This window comes from Hesperophylax consimilis, chromosome 21 (genome assembly GCF_061612785.1).
Source record: "Hesperophylax consimilis isolate HC1 chromosome 21, BYU_Hcon_1.0, whole genome shotgun sequence".
NCBI lineage: Eukaryota > Metazoa > Arthropoda > Insecta > Trichoptera > Limnephilidae > Hesperophylax > Hesperophylax consimilis.
Genome location: NC_142856.1, coordinates 7,789,752 through 7,810,261, shown reverse-complemented (window position 1 = coordinate 7,810,261; position 20,510 = coordinate 7,789,752). Strand labels below are relative to the sequence as shown.

Below are 20,510 nucleotides of genomic sequence, written 5' to 3'. Positions count from 1 at the left end.
ATTTTTGCCAAAATGTGTACACGTTTTTATCATTTTTATACTTTCCATTATGTTACTTTTACGTTTTATCTATCCGTAAAGTTCCTTCAATACCAGATTACTAGAAGTCGGTATTTTTTTCAATGTAGTAATTATTGAACTAATTACCACAATATGTACTCCTTATTGCTCAGAATACTAATTGAGGGTAGTAATCTTTGCGGTATTGTGTGTAGAGTAAACAAAAGTTCGAAATGGGCTACAACGTTGAGTCAATTGGCATCATAGATAAAACGGGCTTCAGTTGGTTACAAAAGCTCGCCGGTTATGATCCTCCAATGATCCTGCACAAATCCTTTTGGAAAAGATAGAAAAGGCGATAGTATAACCTTCCTTCGGTAAATATATATATCATAATCAGTAGTTGTGTAAATTGGCTTTTTATGTTAAAAGAAGCCTTTGAAATTGGCGCGCCGGTAACCTAAGTGCTCCGGGCCATGGCACGGCAGGCGGTCACTAGCGACTCCATTCGTTGAGTTCATTTGCGGTCGGAAGGATTCGGGCGACATCGACAGCCGCCACACCCCCTTCCTACTTTCGCTCACAGAATGCAAAGAATGTAGACTTTATTTATATAACTCAATGCTAATAATGGATATTCAGTGAAAATCTTCAATTTATTACATAATACATAAATACAAAAGATTGTTGCTTGTTATAAATAAAAAAAAATCTGTTTAAACTTACTTGTATATAAAAATTCCGCCTGCAAATGTTTGTGGTCGCAAAACTCGAAAGTAGTCGACCGATATCGCTGAAAATTTCAAAGTTTGTTCTTATTAGTGCCAGGAGTATTTAGAGAGCGGTTTGAACAGTAGAAGAAGTCAAGGACGCACGAGGAATACTTATTGCAGTACCTGTGCACCGGAAGGAGATACGGACTTGAATTAAAGTCGATGTAATGTAGTTTTTTAACAGTAACATTTTGGTATATTGTGGTGAATGATGGAAGAAGTCGGAGACGCCCAAGAAAGACATTAGCAATAGCGAAGCATTGCGGGTCCATTAGTAGTAATATAATTGTATAGAAATTTTTAATCTGTTCCTATGTAAAAGCTTCAAAAAGGGGCGTTAAATAAATAAGTATGGTCTCGGGAAGGAACTAACCAGAAATGTTGAACAGGATTTTTTTCAATGTTGGTCCAAATCACTTTCTTTTGATCGAAATAATTAATTGATAATAAAATATATAAAGGATCGACACATAGGAGCTTATGCGGTGCGGTGTCTCGGAAACCATTCCCGAAGAGTCCAAGCTCTCAAAGTGCGGCGTCTTATTTCCGCACGTCCAGATGATTTCAGTCAGCGTAATTTGATGCTAATATATCTTCTAGTAGTCAGGCGATGATTCACCTCACAGTTGCAGCCCTGCTGCAGAGCTGGGAGTCTGCAGCAGGGCTGCCACCTATATTTTACGTGGTTCCATGATAACTCATCAAAATGACAATTCAACACACATATAAAAAGTGCCATAAAGTTATGAAAAGTGATAAAAAAAAATTGGGTTAAATAGTTAAATATGTCACCTATTTAATCGAGTTTTTGTTCTCATCACTTTTATTGAGTTTTGAACTCATCACTTTTCATAACTTTATAGCACTTTTTATAGGTGTGTTGAATTGTCATTTTGATGAGTTATCCGGTCACCATTTTACGTGTACTCCAAACTTTGTGGAATGAAAGGAATGAACTGTTGTAAGAGGGAGGAAACGCAGAAGCCGGAAACTCATTTCACAGCCGAACTGTTGAACTCAAAATCATGTGAAATAATGATGGAGTTTTACCTACCATTAAAACTCTTATTATGTTGTCTTGCTTATCCAGAATATATAATGTGAGATATCGCGCTTATTTCTCACCAGCGCCGTCGCATCTGCTGCCGTAATCTTGAATTTCCCGCCTTTCTTTTTGTAACACCCTTCAGTTGTCTATTGTCACCTTAGCAGTTGGCGTCCTGAGAACGCAGAAGCCGGAAACTCATTTCACAGCCGAACTGTTGAACTCAAAATCATGTGAAATAACACAAATTATAGTTAAATAAACCGCAAGGTATTCGAACCTGCGACTTCTGAATTCATAGACCAAGACCTTAACCGCTCGACCACGGACGCCGTCAAAACTAATTAGTATATACTTATACTAATTATTTGCACACTTACAAATACGAGACATTATTATTATTATTCATTAGTGATAAACAATATGGTAATTCTGGAAAATTATCTTTATAAAGCAATATTGTTAATTATTATTAATTTATCTTGTTGAATGAAGTATACAAACATGCCGCGTGAATATTTCTTCATCAGTCAACATTTGCCCTCTGTTCTTAGTTATATCACATATTAGTATTGATAACTACTACTAACTTGTGTCCTGTCGTGGTGCAAATAACATATTTATTCAAATTAATACTGGGCTGCCCCAAATTCACAATTATTCGGCATTGTAATCGATTAAAATCCACGTATCTTAAATAAATTGCTTAAAACAATGTTATTATGCTAAAAAAGACTGAAATAATTCATGTGTCATGATAAATTATTAAATTAAGTGTTTATATGCGCACAAGTGAGTGTAGTAAAAAATCATTTTGTTCGTCCGATTGGACGCAGTGAATATAAGTGTAATATTAAAATGTGAAGAAGTTACTATAAGTTGATACTTTTTTTAAACAATAACTTATAATTTAAAGTGGTTAAAAAAAAATTAAACAAAATGGGGCATAAAAGTTACTGTAAAAATAGGATTCATGTGACTGTGATAGTTTTAATGTTGCTTCCTATAATTAATTTGCTAAATGCGGATAGTCATCACACGGAGATCGATAAGTTGGAATGTGGTAAAAATTCCAGTTGTAGGTTATCAGAGAAGTCAAGGTATGTTGACAATACAAAGAATGAAACATTGCTGAATGATATCATCAATCCTGTTAAAGATGCAATCAGAAATGATGATGATTTAACGGACAAAGAAGACGTTGAAACATCTTCAAGTACTGTTTATAATGATATCACTGAAGGTCATAATGATGAAGCTTTAAATTCTGATCATTTAAAGGTATCAAGCACACCTAATTTTGACATCGTGGTATCGCGTATGCTGGGCAATGATGATGTTGCTGATATCAATAAATTAAGTACATCTTCGAACAATGATATGCCCGAGGAATTGAATGATGAAATTTTTAATCCCAATTTTATCATGGAATCAAGTACAAATAATAATGATGTTATTGATATCAAGAAATCTAGTACTCCACACAATGACACACCTAAGGAATTGAATGATGAAGCTTTTAGTCCCAATTTTATCGTGGAGTCAAGTACAAATAATAATGATGTTACTGATAGCAAGAAATCTAGTACTCCAAACAATGATAAACCTAAGGAATTGAATGGTGAAGCTTTTAGTCCCAATTTTATCATGGAATCAAGTACAAATAATAATGATGTTAAGAAATCTAGCACTCCAAACAATGATATGCCTGAGGAATTGAATGATGAAGCTTTTAATCCTGATGATATTGCGGAATCAAGTACAAGTTTTAGTGATGTTGCTGATATCAAAAAATCAAGTACATCACTAAAAAATGATATACCTACAGAATTGAAGGATGAATTGTTTGATTCAGCTAATATTCCCCACATCAAATTACCAAGTACTTCTTCAAACAATCATATTCCTGAAATCATGGAATCAATTACACTTTCAAATATTGGTATCATGGAAACAAGTGCACCCGAAAATGTTGACTTCAAGTACGCCCAGTTGATTGACAGTAAGAATTTGTTGGGCAACGAAGATGTTGAACATTTTTCAAGTACTCCTTCAAATAATGATGATATCATTAAATTAAGTACAGCATCGAACGATGATATCCCTGAAGAATTATTATTAAATGACGAATCTTTTGATACTGCTTATACCATGATTTCAAGTACACCTAAAAATGATAATGAGATTATGGAATCAAGCACACCTACAAATGATAATGAGATAATGGAATCAAGTACACCATCAGTCATTGAAATGCCAATTGAACTAAAAGATGAGCCTAATTTGTATGGCAATGAACTTATAGAAGTTGAAATTCCGGACACAATTGAGGAAGAAAAATCTGAAACTACCAAAGATGATTTTTATACACTTTTGGATTACGCAGACAATACAACTGAAAAAGATGATTCTGACAGTGCTCACACCAACGAGTCGAGAGATTATTCTCCTCCCTATATTCAACCTACAACTCCTATAGCCCCCGTTGCTTTTGTCCACAATGAAAAAAAGAATTACGAAAATCAGAATGCTTACAAAGTTTCTTCCGATCAACCAGCAAAATCTGAGACGCGTATAAATTCAGTTTACCTAAAACATTTGAATGCGAGTACAGCTGGAAACATTACGCAAGAGCTACTAAAGAAAAAGCTCGATTTTGAGGATATCTTTGATGAGGAAGAGAAACTTAGTAAAACTGATGAAGAAGCACATGCTGTTAAAGCGAAGAGTCGTCCATCGAGACGTAAAGGAAGTTTGGCTTTTGTTTTTGATGCAACGGGATCTATGTGGGATGATTTGGTCCAGCTAAGAAAAGGTGCTGATTTGATCTTAGAAACAATGTTGGACAGAGAAGATAAACCAATCCAGAATTATGTGTTGGTGCCGTTCAGAGATCCAGGTACCTATACAAATAAAACATTGTAATATCTAATTATTTTTAAGTAAACACCTTTATAAATTGAAAAGATCTTCCGAGAAAAAATACATGCCGCCGATGGGAATTGAACCCACAGCTTTTTGATTACCGGTCAGATGCTCCACCAATTGCGCTACGTCGGCTTATTCAAAACCCGCCAAATTAATCAATTTGCATTAGTATTTTTCATTCAATTAATTACTGATTATTACATTTTTTTTCTTTTATATATATTTTTTCAATTTCCATAGGTGTTTCAGGCAAATAATTATTGCTTAAAAATAATATGTTTTCCTTTGTTCTATACATAAATAATCTTTTAAAAATTAGTTTATCATTGAAAATATTTGAAATGTCTTATCTAATTGAATAAATGAAATTGTTTGGCGTTGGGCATTATGTTACAAGGTCAAATCATTCCGCTGATAACTCCAGTATAACTTGTAACCTCTCCGTCTTTCTCATAAATGACACATGCAAGAAAACGGAAAGTAATATAATGTAAAGTAGGATCATATGGTTAATTTGTTTTTGGTGAGATTTATATCACTATAAACTATTCCATTTGATGACCTTCATCGTCGAGAGGTAAGGCTCTCGACTAGCAATTCGGAGGTGGACGGGTTCAAATCCCGGCGTGCGCAAGTAAATTTTATTTGATTAATTTGTATTATATATATATGCAGTAGGTTAGAGTAGAAGATACACTCATTATCGCCATGGTTTAAGACCTGAATCTGAATTGCCAGCTACTTTCCCACCTTCCTCTTTCTCATCTCCTTCCCATCCCCACAACCTTCATCCTCACAACATACCCCAAATGGAGATGCCATAGTTATTCTGGCTCCAGGTGGTTGGGATAAGTTGGGATTCTTGTGTTTATTCAGAAAAAAATAAACATATAAGATCTTTCTGAAGCAATGGAAAAACTCTTGAATTCAATCCGTGTTTAAGAAGAAATTAGTAGAAATTATTCTATTTTCTGTCTGCAACCTTATTCAATTAAGGCAAAGCTTATTTTTTTTTTTTGATTAATCTTTATAACGAATTGGTGTACATTATGAATACAAAAAAATATGCTTTAGATAAATTGAAGGTTTTCCTATCGCTTCGCTTGAGTAGAATACAAATAAACATATAAATTACTCAATAAAAAAATATAAATACAAACTACTAAAAAAAATATTTTTTCAATAGAAATGTATGAACGCATAAAGGAAACAACTTTTAAAAAATACAGTATTAAAGCAAAGATTATCTGTGACAGTTTCACTTGATTAACTTTTTTGCTTTCTAATAAAATTATTTACAAAATAAATAAAAACCAGTATTTTGCTTGAAATCGAATGTTTCTAGACTCCGTTTGTCAAGCGATTTTAATGCCTATTACCTACGATATAAGGTATACCAAGAATATACACATTTTTGGCTTGTAGCTTCCTCTTAAGTGAACCAAATAGAGTAGTCCCACAAAGAGGTGTACACACGTCATCGACGATCGTCTTCTTCATTCTCGCACGTCTTGTATGAAAATGAAAAAGATGGAAGATACCACAACAATGACGTCACATACAACCTCTCTTTAGGATTACTTACTTGAGTTTGGTCATGTCAAAAATCAAAATAGAAGTGTGGGACGGTGTATGAATGTGAATGAAGCAAAGTAAAGGAAAGTAAACTCTTAAAAAACTACTGAAAACGACATAGAAGACAAATAAAATAGAATTAAATCATTTTAGTCCACCTCACCACAGGACTCCCTAATGAGGAGTAAGAAACACAATCACTATACTTTAATTCACCATTATATTGTCTATGTACAATGTATAGTCATTTTATAAAGTCGCAAAAAAAAAAGAATAATACCACAATTATTTAGTGTGCAAAAATTGAATCTACTTATGAATTACTAGTTTTTAATTTCTTCTGAATTACTAGTTTTTAATTTCTTGTAGTTAAGTAAAAAATTGAAAAAACAAAGTTTGGGCTAGTTTCCACAATTCGATATTTTGTTACATTATTTAGTTAGACCCTTTTACAAATGTGTTATAATTTACCCGCCGCACTTAATTGTAGCGTCGCTACACCAGGCGATTCGTTCAAGAACAAACATTCAGATCATGCGTAGAAAAGTCCCGCAATGGACTGCGCTGTAAACCGTTACCTTAATTTAGCGAATTGAACTTTTCTGCGGTTACCATGGTTATTTTAATGTGTGGTTTTCATCGTTCAACGTACAACAGATGTCGTAGAATATTCAAAGCTTTCTCGAACCCGCCTAAAATATGGTCACGTGGTTTGTCTCCTGCTTGTCGAGATTTTACCCGGATTTCATTTTAGGGCAAGTCTCTATCTCTTCTGACGTCAGTGTATGTAGGTGATGTTTGTTCCATATGTTCAAAATGGAAAAAAAAAACAGATTTCTTTATTATTTTTCCCTCTTCTGTGTTTAATAATATCATGTAGTTAAATATATTAAGATAAGAAATTAACACTATTCAGATTAGATAAAAACTCTACGTAAAATGTGTCACTTCCTTAATAATTCAATACACAGTGTCCGGAAACATTTTTTTGGAAAATTGGAATTTTTTATGTCACATTTGAAAAAATCGATAGCTAGGGTTTTTTTTAAAATTTTTTGTACTGATGAGGAGATGGTTAACGTAGAGTTCCCGTGAGCACTTAGGCCATAGGCCCGTTGTGCTAACTCCCATTTTACCTCATTCCTTTAACAGTAACCTGGGAGCTTTTATAAACTTCACCGGGGTTGTCATTGGAAATGTGGCTATGTCTTCTGGTTCTACAATGTGTCTTCCCAGGTATCTGAGCCTTGTTCCCAACAGAACGGCTCATTGGCACCACAGGTGAATTGGAGTCTCTTCATCCTCTTCACATTTTCTGCATCTATTAGTGTTTTACACTCCCAATAGCTGCATGTGTCTCCTGAGGTGGCAGTATCCCGTTAGTAGTCCTACCAGTTCCCTCAGTGAGTGCACTGTCCATAGTTTGCTAGGGGTTAATATAAGCTGTTTGATATATTTTAAAATGCGTCGAAGTATAGACACAGCTCAAAAAGTGTCTTAATATTTTAGTTGCTGAAAAAATATTCTACATATTTTGTCATATATATACATTTACCATATTATTTAATTAATACCATTCCTCAAAATATTAATATGGAAATAAAAAATACAAAAAATAACAATTAAATTTTAAGAGAAAAAGATAAATACACAAAATTACATTGTATAAGATATCTAGGTGACTAAAATAATATTGGTGAGTATGTTCAACAATCAAAAATTATTTTTTACATACATGTCCTACGAAAAGTGCTAAGGCTTGGGGCTTCCTTTATGATATTTGGTAGGTTATTATAAAGTTTTTGCTCTTTATAAAACACGCTGTTTTGTGTGCATGAAAGTTTAGTTTTGGGAAGCCTAAAATCTCTGCATCGTCTCGTAGGATAATTGTGAACATTTTCATGGTACATAATATTTCTTTGCAAATAATTTGGAAGCATATTATTTTGAAGCTTATACATAATTGTTAACGTATTATATATTATATGGTGTTTGGTTGTCATCATATTTAAATTTTGTAACATAATTTTAACTCTAATAAAAATGTTGCATTTTAAAATCATCCTCATCCCCCTATTTTGTATAACCTGTAGTTTATTATTTTGGGCTTCGTTACATAAGAATAAAACACTAGAACAATAATTTAAATGCGGAGTAACAAAGACTAATATGAGACTGTTTACTGCGGTTTAAACCCAATGAATGCACCTAGTTTTTGCCGTCTATCTCATATTTTGAGGTTTTATAAATTTGGCGCATTATGACAATCGATCGCTCAAAACGTTTTTGCAAACTTGGGATAATATGGCAAAAATTGCTCCAGTGGTTTATTGAAATGCTCAGATTGAAAAAAAAAGATTCACAAGTTTCCCGCTTATACTACGAATTTCCAGACACTGTGTATAATTTGCATTTTCACAATCACTAAAATTTCACTGAACTGAATTAAACTTGATTCATGATAAGTTATTAATGTTACTGGCAAGAGTAATTTATGACCTAATGGTAATAATCTTTTTCTTGTGCCTTGGTATCAAAGCCAGAAAAGTAGTTAAAGGTCAACTAATATTACACTCAATACATCCAGTGGCTGAGTTGGCATCGCATTTGAGTCCCGCCAAGACGTTGTGGTTCAATTCCTCGGCTGGCTAAATCCTCCATCACTACAAAAGGAACATTTTCCGCTTACTGTGGTTAAATTATTATTGTTAGCATTAGACTCGCTGTAAACATGGATGGTTAAGTTAGGTTAGGTTAGGTTAGGTTAGGTTAGGTTAGGTTAGGTTAGGTTAGGTTAGGTTAGGTTAGGTTAGGTTAGGTTAGGTTAGGTTAGGTTAGGTTAGGTTAGGTTAGGTTAGGTTAGGTTAGGTTAGGTTAGGTTAGGTTAGGTTAGGTTAGGTTAGGTTAGGTTAGGTTAGGTTAGGCTAGGCTAGGCTAGGCTAGGCTAGGCTAGGTTAGGTTAGGTTAGGTTAGGTTAGGTTAGGTTAGGTTAGGTTAGGTTAGGTTAGGTTAGGTTAAGTTAAGTTAAGGTAAGTTAGGTTAGGTTAGGTTAAGTTAAGTTAAGTTAAGTTAAGTTAAGGTAAGTTAGGTTAGGTTATAAATATATTATTGTGAATGCCACACAAGAGTCCCAACTCCTCCCAACCGGATGGAGCTAGTGGAACTATGGCATTTCCAATGGGGTAAGTTGTGAGGCTGAAGGAAGTGGGAAAGGAAGGAGATGGGTAAGAGGATCATTGAGAAGTACCTTGTTATTCAAATCTTGTCACTAAACACAGCTAAAGCCATTTCAAGCAACGTTTCAATTTTGCAACATTGAAAGCTTTCTAGAACATTCACTGAATTATGTTTTTTTAATTATTCATACATTAAATGACCATAGATAATAGAAGCGAAGGAGATGGACCATAAAAATTAGTATAAAACCGCGCGCTCGGCCATTTTGATAGTCTGCGCAGTTTGTATATCTCCTTTTGTTTGTAAACAATTTTTTTTCTTCTTTTTATTAGATAGTGTTTTTTTTGTTATATATTTAAAACAGTTTTTGCAGATATAATTTGAGATTTTTACGGCTAAAAGTATCGTGATTTATTTTTGGGAAATTATGCTGCATTACGCGAATTCCTTTTTCAGACAATGTACATTATCTTTAAACATCTGCCCTGATGATGGTCACTGTAACGCTGTAACTGTTTTTGGAATATATAACTTTGTGCAATAAACATTCTTTCCTAAAGTAAGCCGGTGCATGTGCTTAAAAAAAAAAAAAAACTGTACAGTGAAAACAAAAGTTTCAACTAAGGAAAGATTAGTACAAAAACCTGAAAAATATACATAGATATTGTTTATTTGCATGATCATTAAAAATACCTTAACCATTTGTAACATATTGCATGTAGGTAGATTTGTATATGTGTTTTGATGGCCTCCATGGTCTCATGGTCAGGCTCTCGACTAGCAAGCTTGAGGTCGCAAGTACAAATTATGGCGTATACAACTAATTTTTTTTATTTATTTATTTTTTAAATTTATTTAAATTTACATAGTAAGAACATATTACAAATAAAATTTATGTTTTCCTTTACAAGAGTCAAAAACTCGTGTGTAAAGGGAAAAAAATAAAAAAACTTAACATACATATGTAAATAGAAGAAAAAAAAAATCATAAAAACGTATAAAGTGACGAGTTTTTTTAATTAATAATATATAAAGTAATATAGTGAGATGTCATCGTCATTCTAATTCGCTAAATTATTTAAGGTAGTGAAGTTTATTTTATTTTTGAATTTATTATAGTCCGGTTCTAACCTTATCTCTCATTTAAGTAATTTGTGTTATTTCACAATTTACTCATTTAAAATAAAATATAGTATATTTGCGGCAAGTTCCAGAGTAGAAGATACTCTCAGTATCGTCCTGGTGTAAGACCACCATTCAGAATTAAAACGTTGCTTGAAATGGCTTTGGCTGTGTTTGGTGACCAGATCTGAATACCAAGGTACTTCCCCACCTTTCTCTTCTCCATATCCTTCCCCTCCCAACTATTTTCAGCCTCACAACATACCCCAATTGGGGTTGCCATAGTCTCACTGGCTCCAGATGGTTGGGAGCAGTTGGGACTCTAGTGCGGTTTCACTCTCATTTTGATCAGAGAGGATGCAACATGCATTCATACTTTTATATAACATCTGCAAGCATTCTCTCCCGCTTGCGCTCATCCCCTTTCACGCACACCACTCGAGCGATTTAGATTTCCGGGTGTTCAGTTTTCGATTCGGCCATTCGATTTGATCAACACCATGCCTATAAATATTAATATGGAAATTCATGAGCTGCTTACCGTGGTTTAAAGACAACGAATCCACCTAGATTTCACTTCTATCCCATATTTTTAGGTTATATAATATTTTTTTTAAATTGTTAAAAATTTAATTAATTTTAATTCATAAAAATCACACACCCAAATTTTGGTAGCTATCGCTTGAGTGGTTAAAAGAAATCATAATTGCATAACAATGAGAATATAAATAATTAGTGTATAACGGAGTATATAATCTTAAGTTATCATTACATGCGTTATACCCAATTAATAATATTTTATAATTTATAAAGGCCAGATTATCTAGCACGGTCGATCGATCAAGGTTTTATTTATTATATTGTTATTATTTATTTAAGTTTTAATCCAGCAGGACTGGGAGGATAGTGCAATCCCAGTCTGCCATATTACATGAAATGCAGTAAAACAGGGACACAATAAAATAAAGTAAAAAATTATAAAATTGGAAATAGAAATAAGATAAAACAAAGGAAAAAAAAATATATATATATATATATATTAGGCAGGTACCTAAACATAAAATTAAAATATAAATCAAAAATAAAATAGTCATATAAATAGGTAATACAATAAAAACAATTAGATTAAATTAAATTAAAATTATCTTAATTATTAATTTAAAATATCTTCTCATTATTCTCGAGTATGACTGCAGATCGCCAACGAACAAGCAACAGCTCACAACGACTAATGTTCTTAGTTGTTGTCTAATGTCTTGATGTGTCTTGTGTAATGTGTTGTCTAATGTCTTGAACTATTGTTTGTAAGTTAGTGATCTGCAGCCGTGCTCGGGAATGATGACAAGTTATCGACATTATCGATAAATTGTTTATCGATCAACCGTGTTAGAAACCCAGTTAAAAATAGTATAACTTACACTATAACATAGTGTTGTATACATTTGAACACATAAAGCATTTAAATAAGTAATGAAAATGACACATTACAAGACAAATCAGATCTTTTTTTTTGCTATATATTTGTTTTTGGGGTGTTATGCCGTGTTGCGCTAACTCCTTCTTTAGCCAACGTTTCGGACAGCATTGCAGTGTCCATCATCAGGGGAGATGTGTTATTTGAGGTTGTGTTAAAATGTGAGCTTATGTATGAGGTTGTGATCAAATCAGATCATTTAAAATTGCACACACCGGATTTCAAACCCACAGTGAAGGATCTCAACTTCGGCTACGGAAGCCTAGGTGTATCGCTGGAATTCAAAGAAAACATTGTCATCAAATAGTCATTCAGCGCCATTTCGTTTTTTTTTTACATTTGAAAGGTCCCCGTTAAACTCCAATTCTAGATGCGTTTCAGCTGTCTATCAAATTATAATAAGCTGAGAAGTTTAACAACATGATAGTTATCCTCTTCTGCTGATCACAATTTGTTCAAAATCTGGAACGGGCTTCAAATCAGCATTTAACCGTTTGAAGACTAACGGTATATATATATATATATTTTTTTTTTAAAGAAAGACAAACATTCCCGGGTTACGAATAACCTGACAATATTTGAAAATATTCTACTACCACCACAGTAAACTGAAAATGTTGCTTGTGTTGTGATGGAGGACTTAGCCAGCCGAGGAGTTGAACACACTACGCCCGAGTGGGACCCAAGCGCGATGTCAACTCGGCCACCGACCGGTCAAATATGTGTCCCGGTGTAGTTTCATTGTGTCTAAAGTGAACAATATGCACAGTTTTTATATGAAAACTTATGAAATCAGTCCTTTTTAGATATTTCTCTATCTATGGTCAGGAAAAAAATGCCTAGCAATACTTATTATTATGTTATTGGTGTCATAAGTAAGCGTGAGTTACACAATTGTTTCGGCTGCTCAGAAAATAGAGAAAATAAAATACACGCATTTTCATTTGGTGTATTATTTTTTGCGAAATTTGGTAATGAATAAAGAATTGATAATATTACAATGTAATTTTATAGCAAAATGTAGGTACACATAATATTTCGTTGGGAACACAGATCTCGTTTTTCCACGTTTTCTCACATATTTACTATCTTTGCAAAATTGTTTTAGACATTGCCACACATAATGCTTGAAAGTTTCTGTTATTTAAAGTAAAGACAGTAATTGTGAATGTAAACATGTTTTTATTCTTTTGTCATAGCCGACATTAGTATATTTCAAGACTAAAGGGACAATGTGTCCCATCGCTGTAACTGAAGGAATAATGTGTCCCATCGCTGTAACTGAAGGGACAATGTGTCTCATCGCTGTAACTGAAGGGACAATGTGTCCCATTGCTGTAACTTAAGATACAATTTGTCCCATTGCTGTAACTGAAGGGATAATGTGTCCCATCGCTGTAACTGAAGGGACAATGTGTCCCATCGCTGTAACTTAAGAGACAATTTGTCCCATCGCTGTAACTGAAGGGACAATGTGTCCCATCGCTGTAACTTAAGAGACAATTTGTCCCATCGCTGTAACTGAAGGGATAATGTGTCCCATCGCTGTAACTGAAGGGACAATGTGTCCCATCGCTGTAACTGAAGGGATGATGTGTCCCATCGCTGTAACTGAAGGGACAATGTGTTCCATCGCTGTAACTGAAGGGACAATGTGTCCCATTGCTGCAACTTAAGAGACAATTTGTCCCATCGCTGTAACTGAAGGGATAATGTGTCCCATCGCTGTAACTGAAGGGACAATGTTACCCATCGCTGTTTGTGAAGGGATAATGTGTCCCATCGCTGTAACTGAAGGGACAATGTGTCCCATCGCTGTAACTGAAGGGACAATGTGTCCCATTGCTGTAACTTAAGAGACAATTTGTCCCATCGCTGTAACTGAAGGGATAATGTGTCCCATCGCTGTAACTGAAGGGACAATGTGTCCCATCGCTGTAACTGAAGGAACAATGTCTCCATTGCTGTAACTTAAGAGACAATGTGTCCCATCGCTGTAACTTAAGAGACAATGTGTCCCATCGCTGTAATTGAAAACTGATGAACTTTTAGTTATTTCCTGAAATTACTTTTCTATACTTATCCTCCTCATTAACCTAAGACAAAAACTATCCTTCCAAACTCGCTACACAAAAGCCGTCTTCAAATAGTTAACGTGATCCTTTCAAGTGTCAAAAAAAAACAAAATGGCGCTGCATGGCCAGTTGATGACAATGTTACATTTGATTTTCTGCAAACAACTGGGCCTTTCATTACAGCATAGTAAAGTATACATTGTAATTATAATTATACATTCCAAGTATATATTATTACATTAGAAAATATAAGATCACTAAATGATAGTTTCAAAGAATTCAAAACACAATTAAAAAAATATACTGAAAACCTAAACTAATTAAAAAAAAACGTAAGTAAATAAAACAAAAACAAAAATTTAAAAAAATCTAAGAAACTAAACAAATAATACCTCATCCCATACACACAAGCAATTGCTTATTATGGGAGAACATTGCAAAATAATAAATATTAATCATATCATAATATCTTTCATCTTATTACCAGTGAAATATATATATGTATATCACACATTGTAAATTTTTTTATTGAATAAATATAATTTAAAAAAAAAAAAAAAAAACATTTGAACATGTAAAGCATTTGAACCTGTAAATTAAATGATGAAAATGACACATATAAATCAAATAATTAAAAATTTCACACATCGGATTTCAAACCAATATCTGAGGATCTCAATCTCAGCCACAGAAGCCGTCCAAACCAAACTGTGAAACATTATCTTAGTCCTAACACAATTTTTTTTTTCTAAAAACATTCTCGAGATACTGATGATTGAATGAAACTGGTTGAATACGGAAGGATGCAATGAGGGAGATTTTAAACCCACAACACCTGAGTACTAACCCGGTGCATTTGACAAATCAGCGACTAACCGGTCTATATTTTTCAGACGTAGGCCCGGTGGGTGTATCGACCGACGACTCGTTCCTCCAGAATGGCCTGGAGAATCTGTCGGTGTACGGGGGCGGCAGCTGCCCGGAGAAGTCTCTTACCGGCATCATCGCCGCCCTCGAGGCCAGCCTGCCTTACTCCTTCATATACGTGTTCACCGACGCTACGGCCGACGACTATATCATGGTGGATAGTGTCATCGATCTGGTGCAGAAGAAACATAGCCAGGTAAAAAAAAGCCAGGACCGGTCGGTGGCCGAGTTGACATCGCGCTTGGGTCTCACCTAGGCGTAGTGTGTTCAATTCCTCGGCCGGCTAAGTCCTCCATCACAACACAAACAACATTTTCCGCTTATTGTGGTGGTAGTAGGAGATTTTCAAATATTGTCAGGTTATTCGTAACCCGGGAATGTTTGTCTTTCTTTAAAAAAAAAAAAAAAATAATAATAATACGAACATCTAATTATTATCCTAAATAATAACATTTAAACTATGTTCTCGTTCGAACTGAGCATAGCGAAGTCCTGTTTCAACTCAACCGTTTGGCATTTCACTTGGCCCAAAGCAAGTTTTTGAAAAGAATTGCCATCGAGATGGTGGCATATTTTTGGACAAATTATATAATTTTTTATTTGAAATAAAAAAAATGTTTCATAATAGAAATGTTTTATAATAATTAAGTAGGTAGGTATTAAAGTACCTATTTACAAATCTAATGATTTGAGAGAAAATTTATTTAATAAGATAAAATTAGAAACATACTTTTTTTGACAATTGGTCTTGTGAAAAATATTCTTCCGAAGGTGTGTATTTTTATAACTATTGTTTTCAGATAGTATTTGTGTTAACCGGAGACTGCAAGAGCCGAGATAAGCCGGGCTACACGGTGTACGAGGATATTGCAGCGGCCAGCGCGGGACAAGTGTTTCGCCTTGAGAAGAATGACGTGTTCGATGTCACCAAGTTTGTCAGGGACACCCTGGATGCCAACCGTGTCAACTTGGGATCAAGCATCAACCCTCCGGGAGATCATGAACACAAGGTAATTTTATTTTAGATTCTGACCGGTCATTGAAACGGAGCTCCTGTTGAAAATTCTGTGAAAGAACCCATCCTTAATTTCTCACTCTTAATTGTTGAATAAAAAACTAGTATTTATTGAATTATTTGGCAGTTAAAAATAAGTTGACGTAGCCAGTGGTTCTGTGCACCTGACTGGCAATCAGAAGGTGCGAGTTCAATTCCCGTTGTCGGCATTTATTTTTACCCGGAAGATTTATTCAATTTATATTTGTGTTTTAGGCTTTGCATAAAACCTTGTCTTGTAAACATATAAATATTATTAATACTAATATCGGTTGTGAGGAGTCTGTGAGTGATTGTAACTCTGGTTCAACGAACTCAGGTATCTTTTGAATTTAACCTCTTACATGCGAACAAAGATATTAGAAGAACGAGATGTGCTATGCGCAGTTCGTACTGAGTGGAATTGTTTTGCCGAGTGTCGCCGGTTTTGTTCACCAATACTACTGCACACCTTCGCTTGCGCTAAGGTATCCGCACTAATACATAGAACAGATTTCTGTGCGTACACGTCCCGATACCGTTCAAAGTACCCTAATTAGGTAGTACTCCGGCTACGGTCCGGCGGCCAACATAGCATATCTCGTTCTTCTAATATCTTTGCATGCGAACATATCAATAAGGATATTTAAAAAAGATTGTTTCTCTGAATATAACTAATTATTCGCAGAGATTAGAGCATGAAGGGTTTTACTTTTAGGTGTATTTTTTACTGGTCTGCGCTAGTAATATATAGAGCATAAAGGGTTTTACTTAAAGATGTGTTTTTTACTGGTCTGCGCTAGTAATATATAGAGCATGAAGGGTTTTACTTTTAGGTGTATTTTTTACTGGTCTGCGCTAGTAATATATAGAGCATAAAGGGTTTTACTTATAGATGTGTTTTTTACTGGTCTGCGCTAGTAATATATAGAGCATGAAGGGTTTTACTTTTAGGTGTATTTTTTACTGGTCTGCGCTAGTAATATATAGAGCATAAAGGGTTTTACTTATAGATGTGTTTTTTACTCTTTGATGTGTTTTTTTTAGTCTGCGCTAGTAATATATAGAGCATAAAGGATTTTACTTATAGATGTGTTTTTTACACGTCTGTGCTAGTAATATATAGAGCATGAAGGGTTTTACTTTTAGGTATATTCCATTTCTTACAGTTAATCCAAGAAAAAATGTGTATATTCATATATTTATACTATAAAGTGTTCAATTGGTCTGATTGCTAAGTCCTCCATCATTATATAAGCAACATTTTCCACTTATTATGATGATAGTAGGAGTTTTTGCAAACATTATCAGGTTATTCGTAATCCGGGAACGTTTGTCTATCTTTTGAAGAAAAGAAAAGAAAAATTCAATTTCAAACTATGAAGTGATTACATTACACATAGACATGCAAATAGACCGGTCAGTGGTTGAGTGGGCATAGCGCTTGGGTCTCACCCGAGCGTCGCGTGTTCGATTCCTCTGCTGGCTAAGTCCTCCATCACAACACAAGCAACATTTTCGGCTTTCTGTGGTGGTAGTAGGAGATTTTCAAACATTGTTGGGTTATTCGTAACCTGGGAATGTTGGTCTTTCTTTTAAAAAAAAAAAAAAAAAAATGTCTCACAAAATTAAGACACAATATAACAAGTAGCAAACACACTTACATATCCAGTAAATTCTTAATTCAAACGATGTTCTTGCGCATGACAATGATAGACATTCAAAGAATATGTGCGTGTGAACGAAATAGATATAGGATCAGGCGGCGTTTATGTGCCTAAAAGTTGCGAAGCATGCTACATTCTACATTACAAGATAAACTTGCTTACTAAGATGAATACGGTACACTGTACGAGATGACCTACTGCCAGTAAGTTGTCCTTATTGTTGCCACGTTTGCTATCTTACTTCCTCTAGTGGCGTTGAAAATCTTCAGGAAATAATTGAAATAATTGTGTTATTTATAATAATAAGTAATTCCCGCGTATTTACGAACTAAATATTATTCCTTGGCATTTACTAGTGTTTGCCATGCAACGGAAACACTTTCTTATCAAACACGGGGGCAATTTGGAACTCATTTAAGCAATTTAGTTAGTTACAACCTCACGCAACATGTGACAGTTTATTTATTTTGAAAGTATAAAGAAACAAGTAAGAAAGTAAAAAAGGTAAAAGTTTAGACCAACATAAATCGAAAGTACGAATTACCATTTAAATTCGTTATTAATTACAGCTTTGGTATTTTGCCATTACTTATTAGTTTTTTTTTCTATATATACAACAGACATTATTTTTCTTCTTTTTTTTAAAACTTCAGTTTTATAATACATATCAGTATATTATATGTACATTTATTTTTTATATACCTTACGAGTAAATTATTTTCCTGTTTTCAGTCTTACTGGTTTGCAACAAACATGAATAATTGTATGCATATACGAATGTACAATATACATACTTATATTTGAAACTTTGCTTTATTTACAATATCAGGTATTATTATTTGGATCTGATGTTAATCTTAGTCTTAGCATATGATTTCTATTTTTTTGTATATAGTGCTATTATCCATGTATGTATTATGTTACACTTACATACATACATTGTCAATTTCCTCTTTAAAAGCCCGATAGGGCGTTAATGAATAATAAATAAAATAAACATATTGCTTGCCACTTTGAGAGCTCTACAACGTATCTAGATATTTGTGATGTCATTGGTGAACCCTCTTTAAATTTTCTTCTACTGTATCTCCTGATGACATATTAAAACATGTTTCAATAGTTGTTTCACCAATTATTTACAGTTGACGGTGGATCACACCCTGAAGAAGGTGACGGTGTCCGTGTCTGGCAATGAGCCTAAAATAACGGTGATGGATCCACACGGGAAGGCGTACATTGGACCACCTAAGATCATTCCTATCCTCGACTTGTCTGATGTTAAGGTATGCATCCATTTGAATTATTTACAGCTGACGGTGGATCACACCCTGAAGAAGGTGACGGTCTCCGTGTCTGGCAATGAGCCTAAAATAACGGTGATGGATCCACACGGGAAGGCGTACATTGGACCACCTAAGATCATTCCTATCCTCGACTTGTCTGATGTTAAGGTATGCATCCATTTGAATTATTTACAGCTGACGGTGGATCACACCCTGAAGAAGGTGACGGTCTCCGTGTCTGGCAATGAGCCTAAAATAACGGTGATGGATCCACACGGGAAGGCGTACATTGGACCACCTAAGATCATTCCTATCCTCGACTTGTCTGATGTTAAGGTATGCATCCATTTGAATTATTTACAGCTGACGGTGGATCACACCCTGAAGAAGGTGACGGTCTCCGTGTCTGGCAATGAGCCTAAAATAACGGTGATGGATCCACACGGGAAGGCGTACATTGGACCACCTAAGATCATTCCTATCCTCGACTTGTCTGATGTTAAGGTATGCATCCATTTGAATTATTTACAGCTGACGGTGGATCACACCCTGAAGAAGGTGACGGTCTCCGTGTCTGGCAATGAGCCTAAAATAACGGTGATGGATCCACACGGGAAGGCGTACATTGGACCACCTAAGATCATTCCTATCCTCGACTTGTCTGATGTTAAGGTATGCATCCATTTGAATTATTTACAGCTGACGGTGGATCACACCCTGAAGAAGGTGACGGTCTCCGTGTCTGGCAATGAGCCTAAAATAACGGTGATGGATCCACACGGGAAGGCGTACATTGGACCACCTAAGATCATTCCTATCCTCGACTTGTCTGATGTTAAGGTATGCATCCATTTGAATTATTTACAGCTGACGGTGGATCACACCCTGAAGAAGGTGACGGTCTCCGTGTCTGGCAATGAGCCTAAAATAACGGTGATGGATCCACACGGGAAGGCGTACATTGGACCACCCAAGATCATTCCTATCCTCGACTTGTCTGATGTTAAGGTATGCATCCATTTGAATTATTTACAGCTGACGGTGGATCACACCCTGAAGAAGGTGACGGTGTCCGTGTCTGGCAATGAGCCTAAAATAACGGTGATGGATCCACACGGGAAGGCGTACATTGGACCACCTAAGATCATTCCTATCCTCGACTTGTCTGATGTTAAGGTATGCATCCATTTGAATTATTTAAAGCTGACGGTGGATCACACCCTGAAGAAGGTGACGGTCTCCGTGTCTGGCAATGAGCCTAAAATAACGGTGATGGATCCACACGGGAAGGCGTACATTGGACCACCCAAGATCATTCCTATCCTCGACTTGTCTGATGTTAAGGTATGCATCCATTTGAATTATTTACAGCTGACGGTGGATCACACCCTGAAGAAGGTGACGGTCTCCGTGTCTGGCAATGAGCCTAAA

At 35.1% G+C, this 20,510-nt stretch overlaps 2 protein-coding genes across 2 annotated transcripts in view; one reads left to right on the top strand and one right to left on the bottom strand.

The window, feature by feature from the left end:
* Positions 1 to 755, bottom strand: part of LOC149413576 (fatty acid-binding protein-like) — a 35,505-nt gene extending 34,750 nt beyond the window's left edge. The window contains exon 1 of the mRNA XM_089644630.1: positions 727 to 755. The gene's annotated coding sequence lies outside the window, so the exon portion shown is untranslated. The remainder of the gene's footprint in view (positions 1 to 726) is intronic.
* Positions 756 to 2,395: 1,640 nt separating this feature from the next.
* On the top strand, positions 2,396 to 20,503 carry LOC149413575 (uncharacterized). Its single transcript, XM_089644428.1, has 5 exons — positions 2,396 to 4,717; positions 15,063 to 15,292; positions 15,897 to 16,106; positions 18,939 to 20,328; positions 20,451 to 20,503. Exons 1-5 carry the CDS (start codon positions 2,758 to 2,760, stop codon positions 20,501 to 20,503), a joined length of 3,843 nt encoding a protein of 1,280 aa, XP_089500554.1. The 5' UTR covers positions 2,396 to 2,757.
* Positions 20,504 to 20,510: the final 7 nt, after the last annotated feature.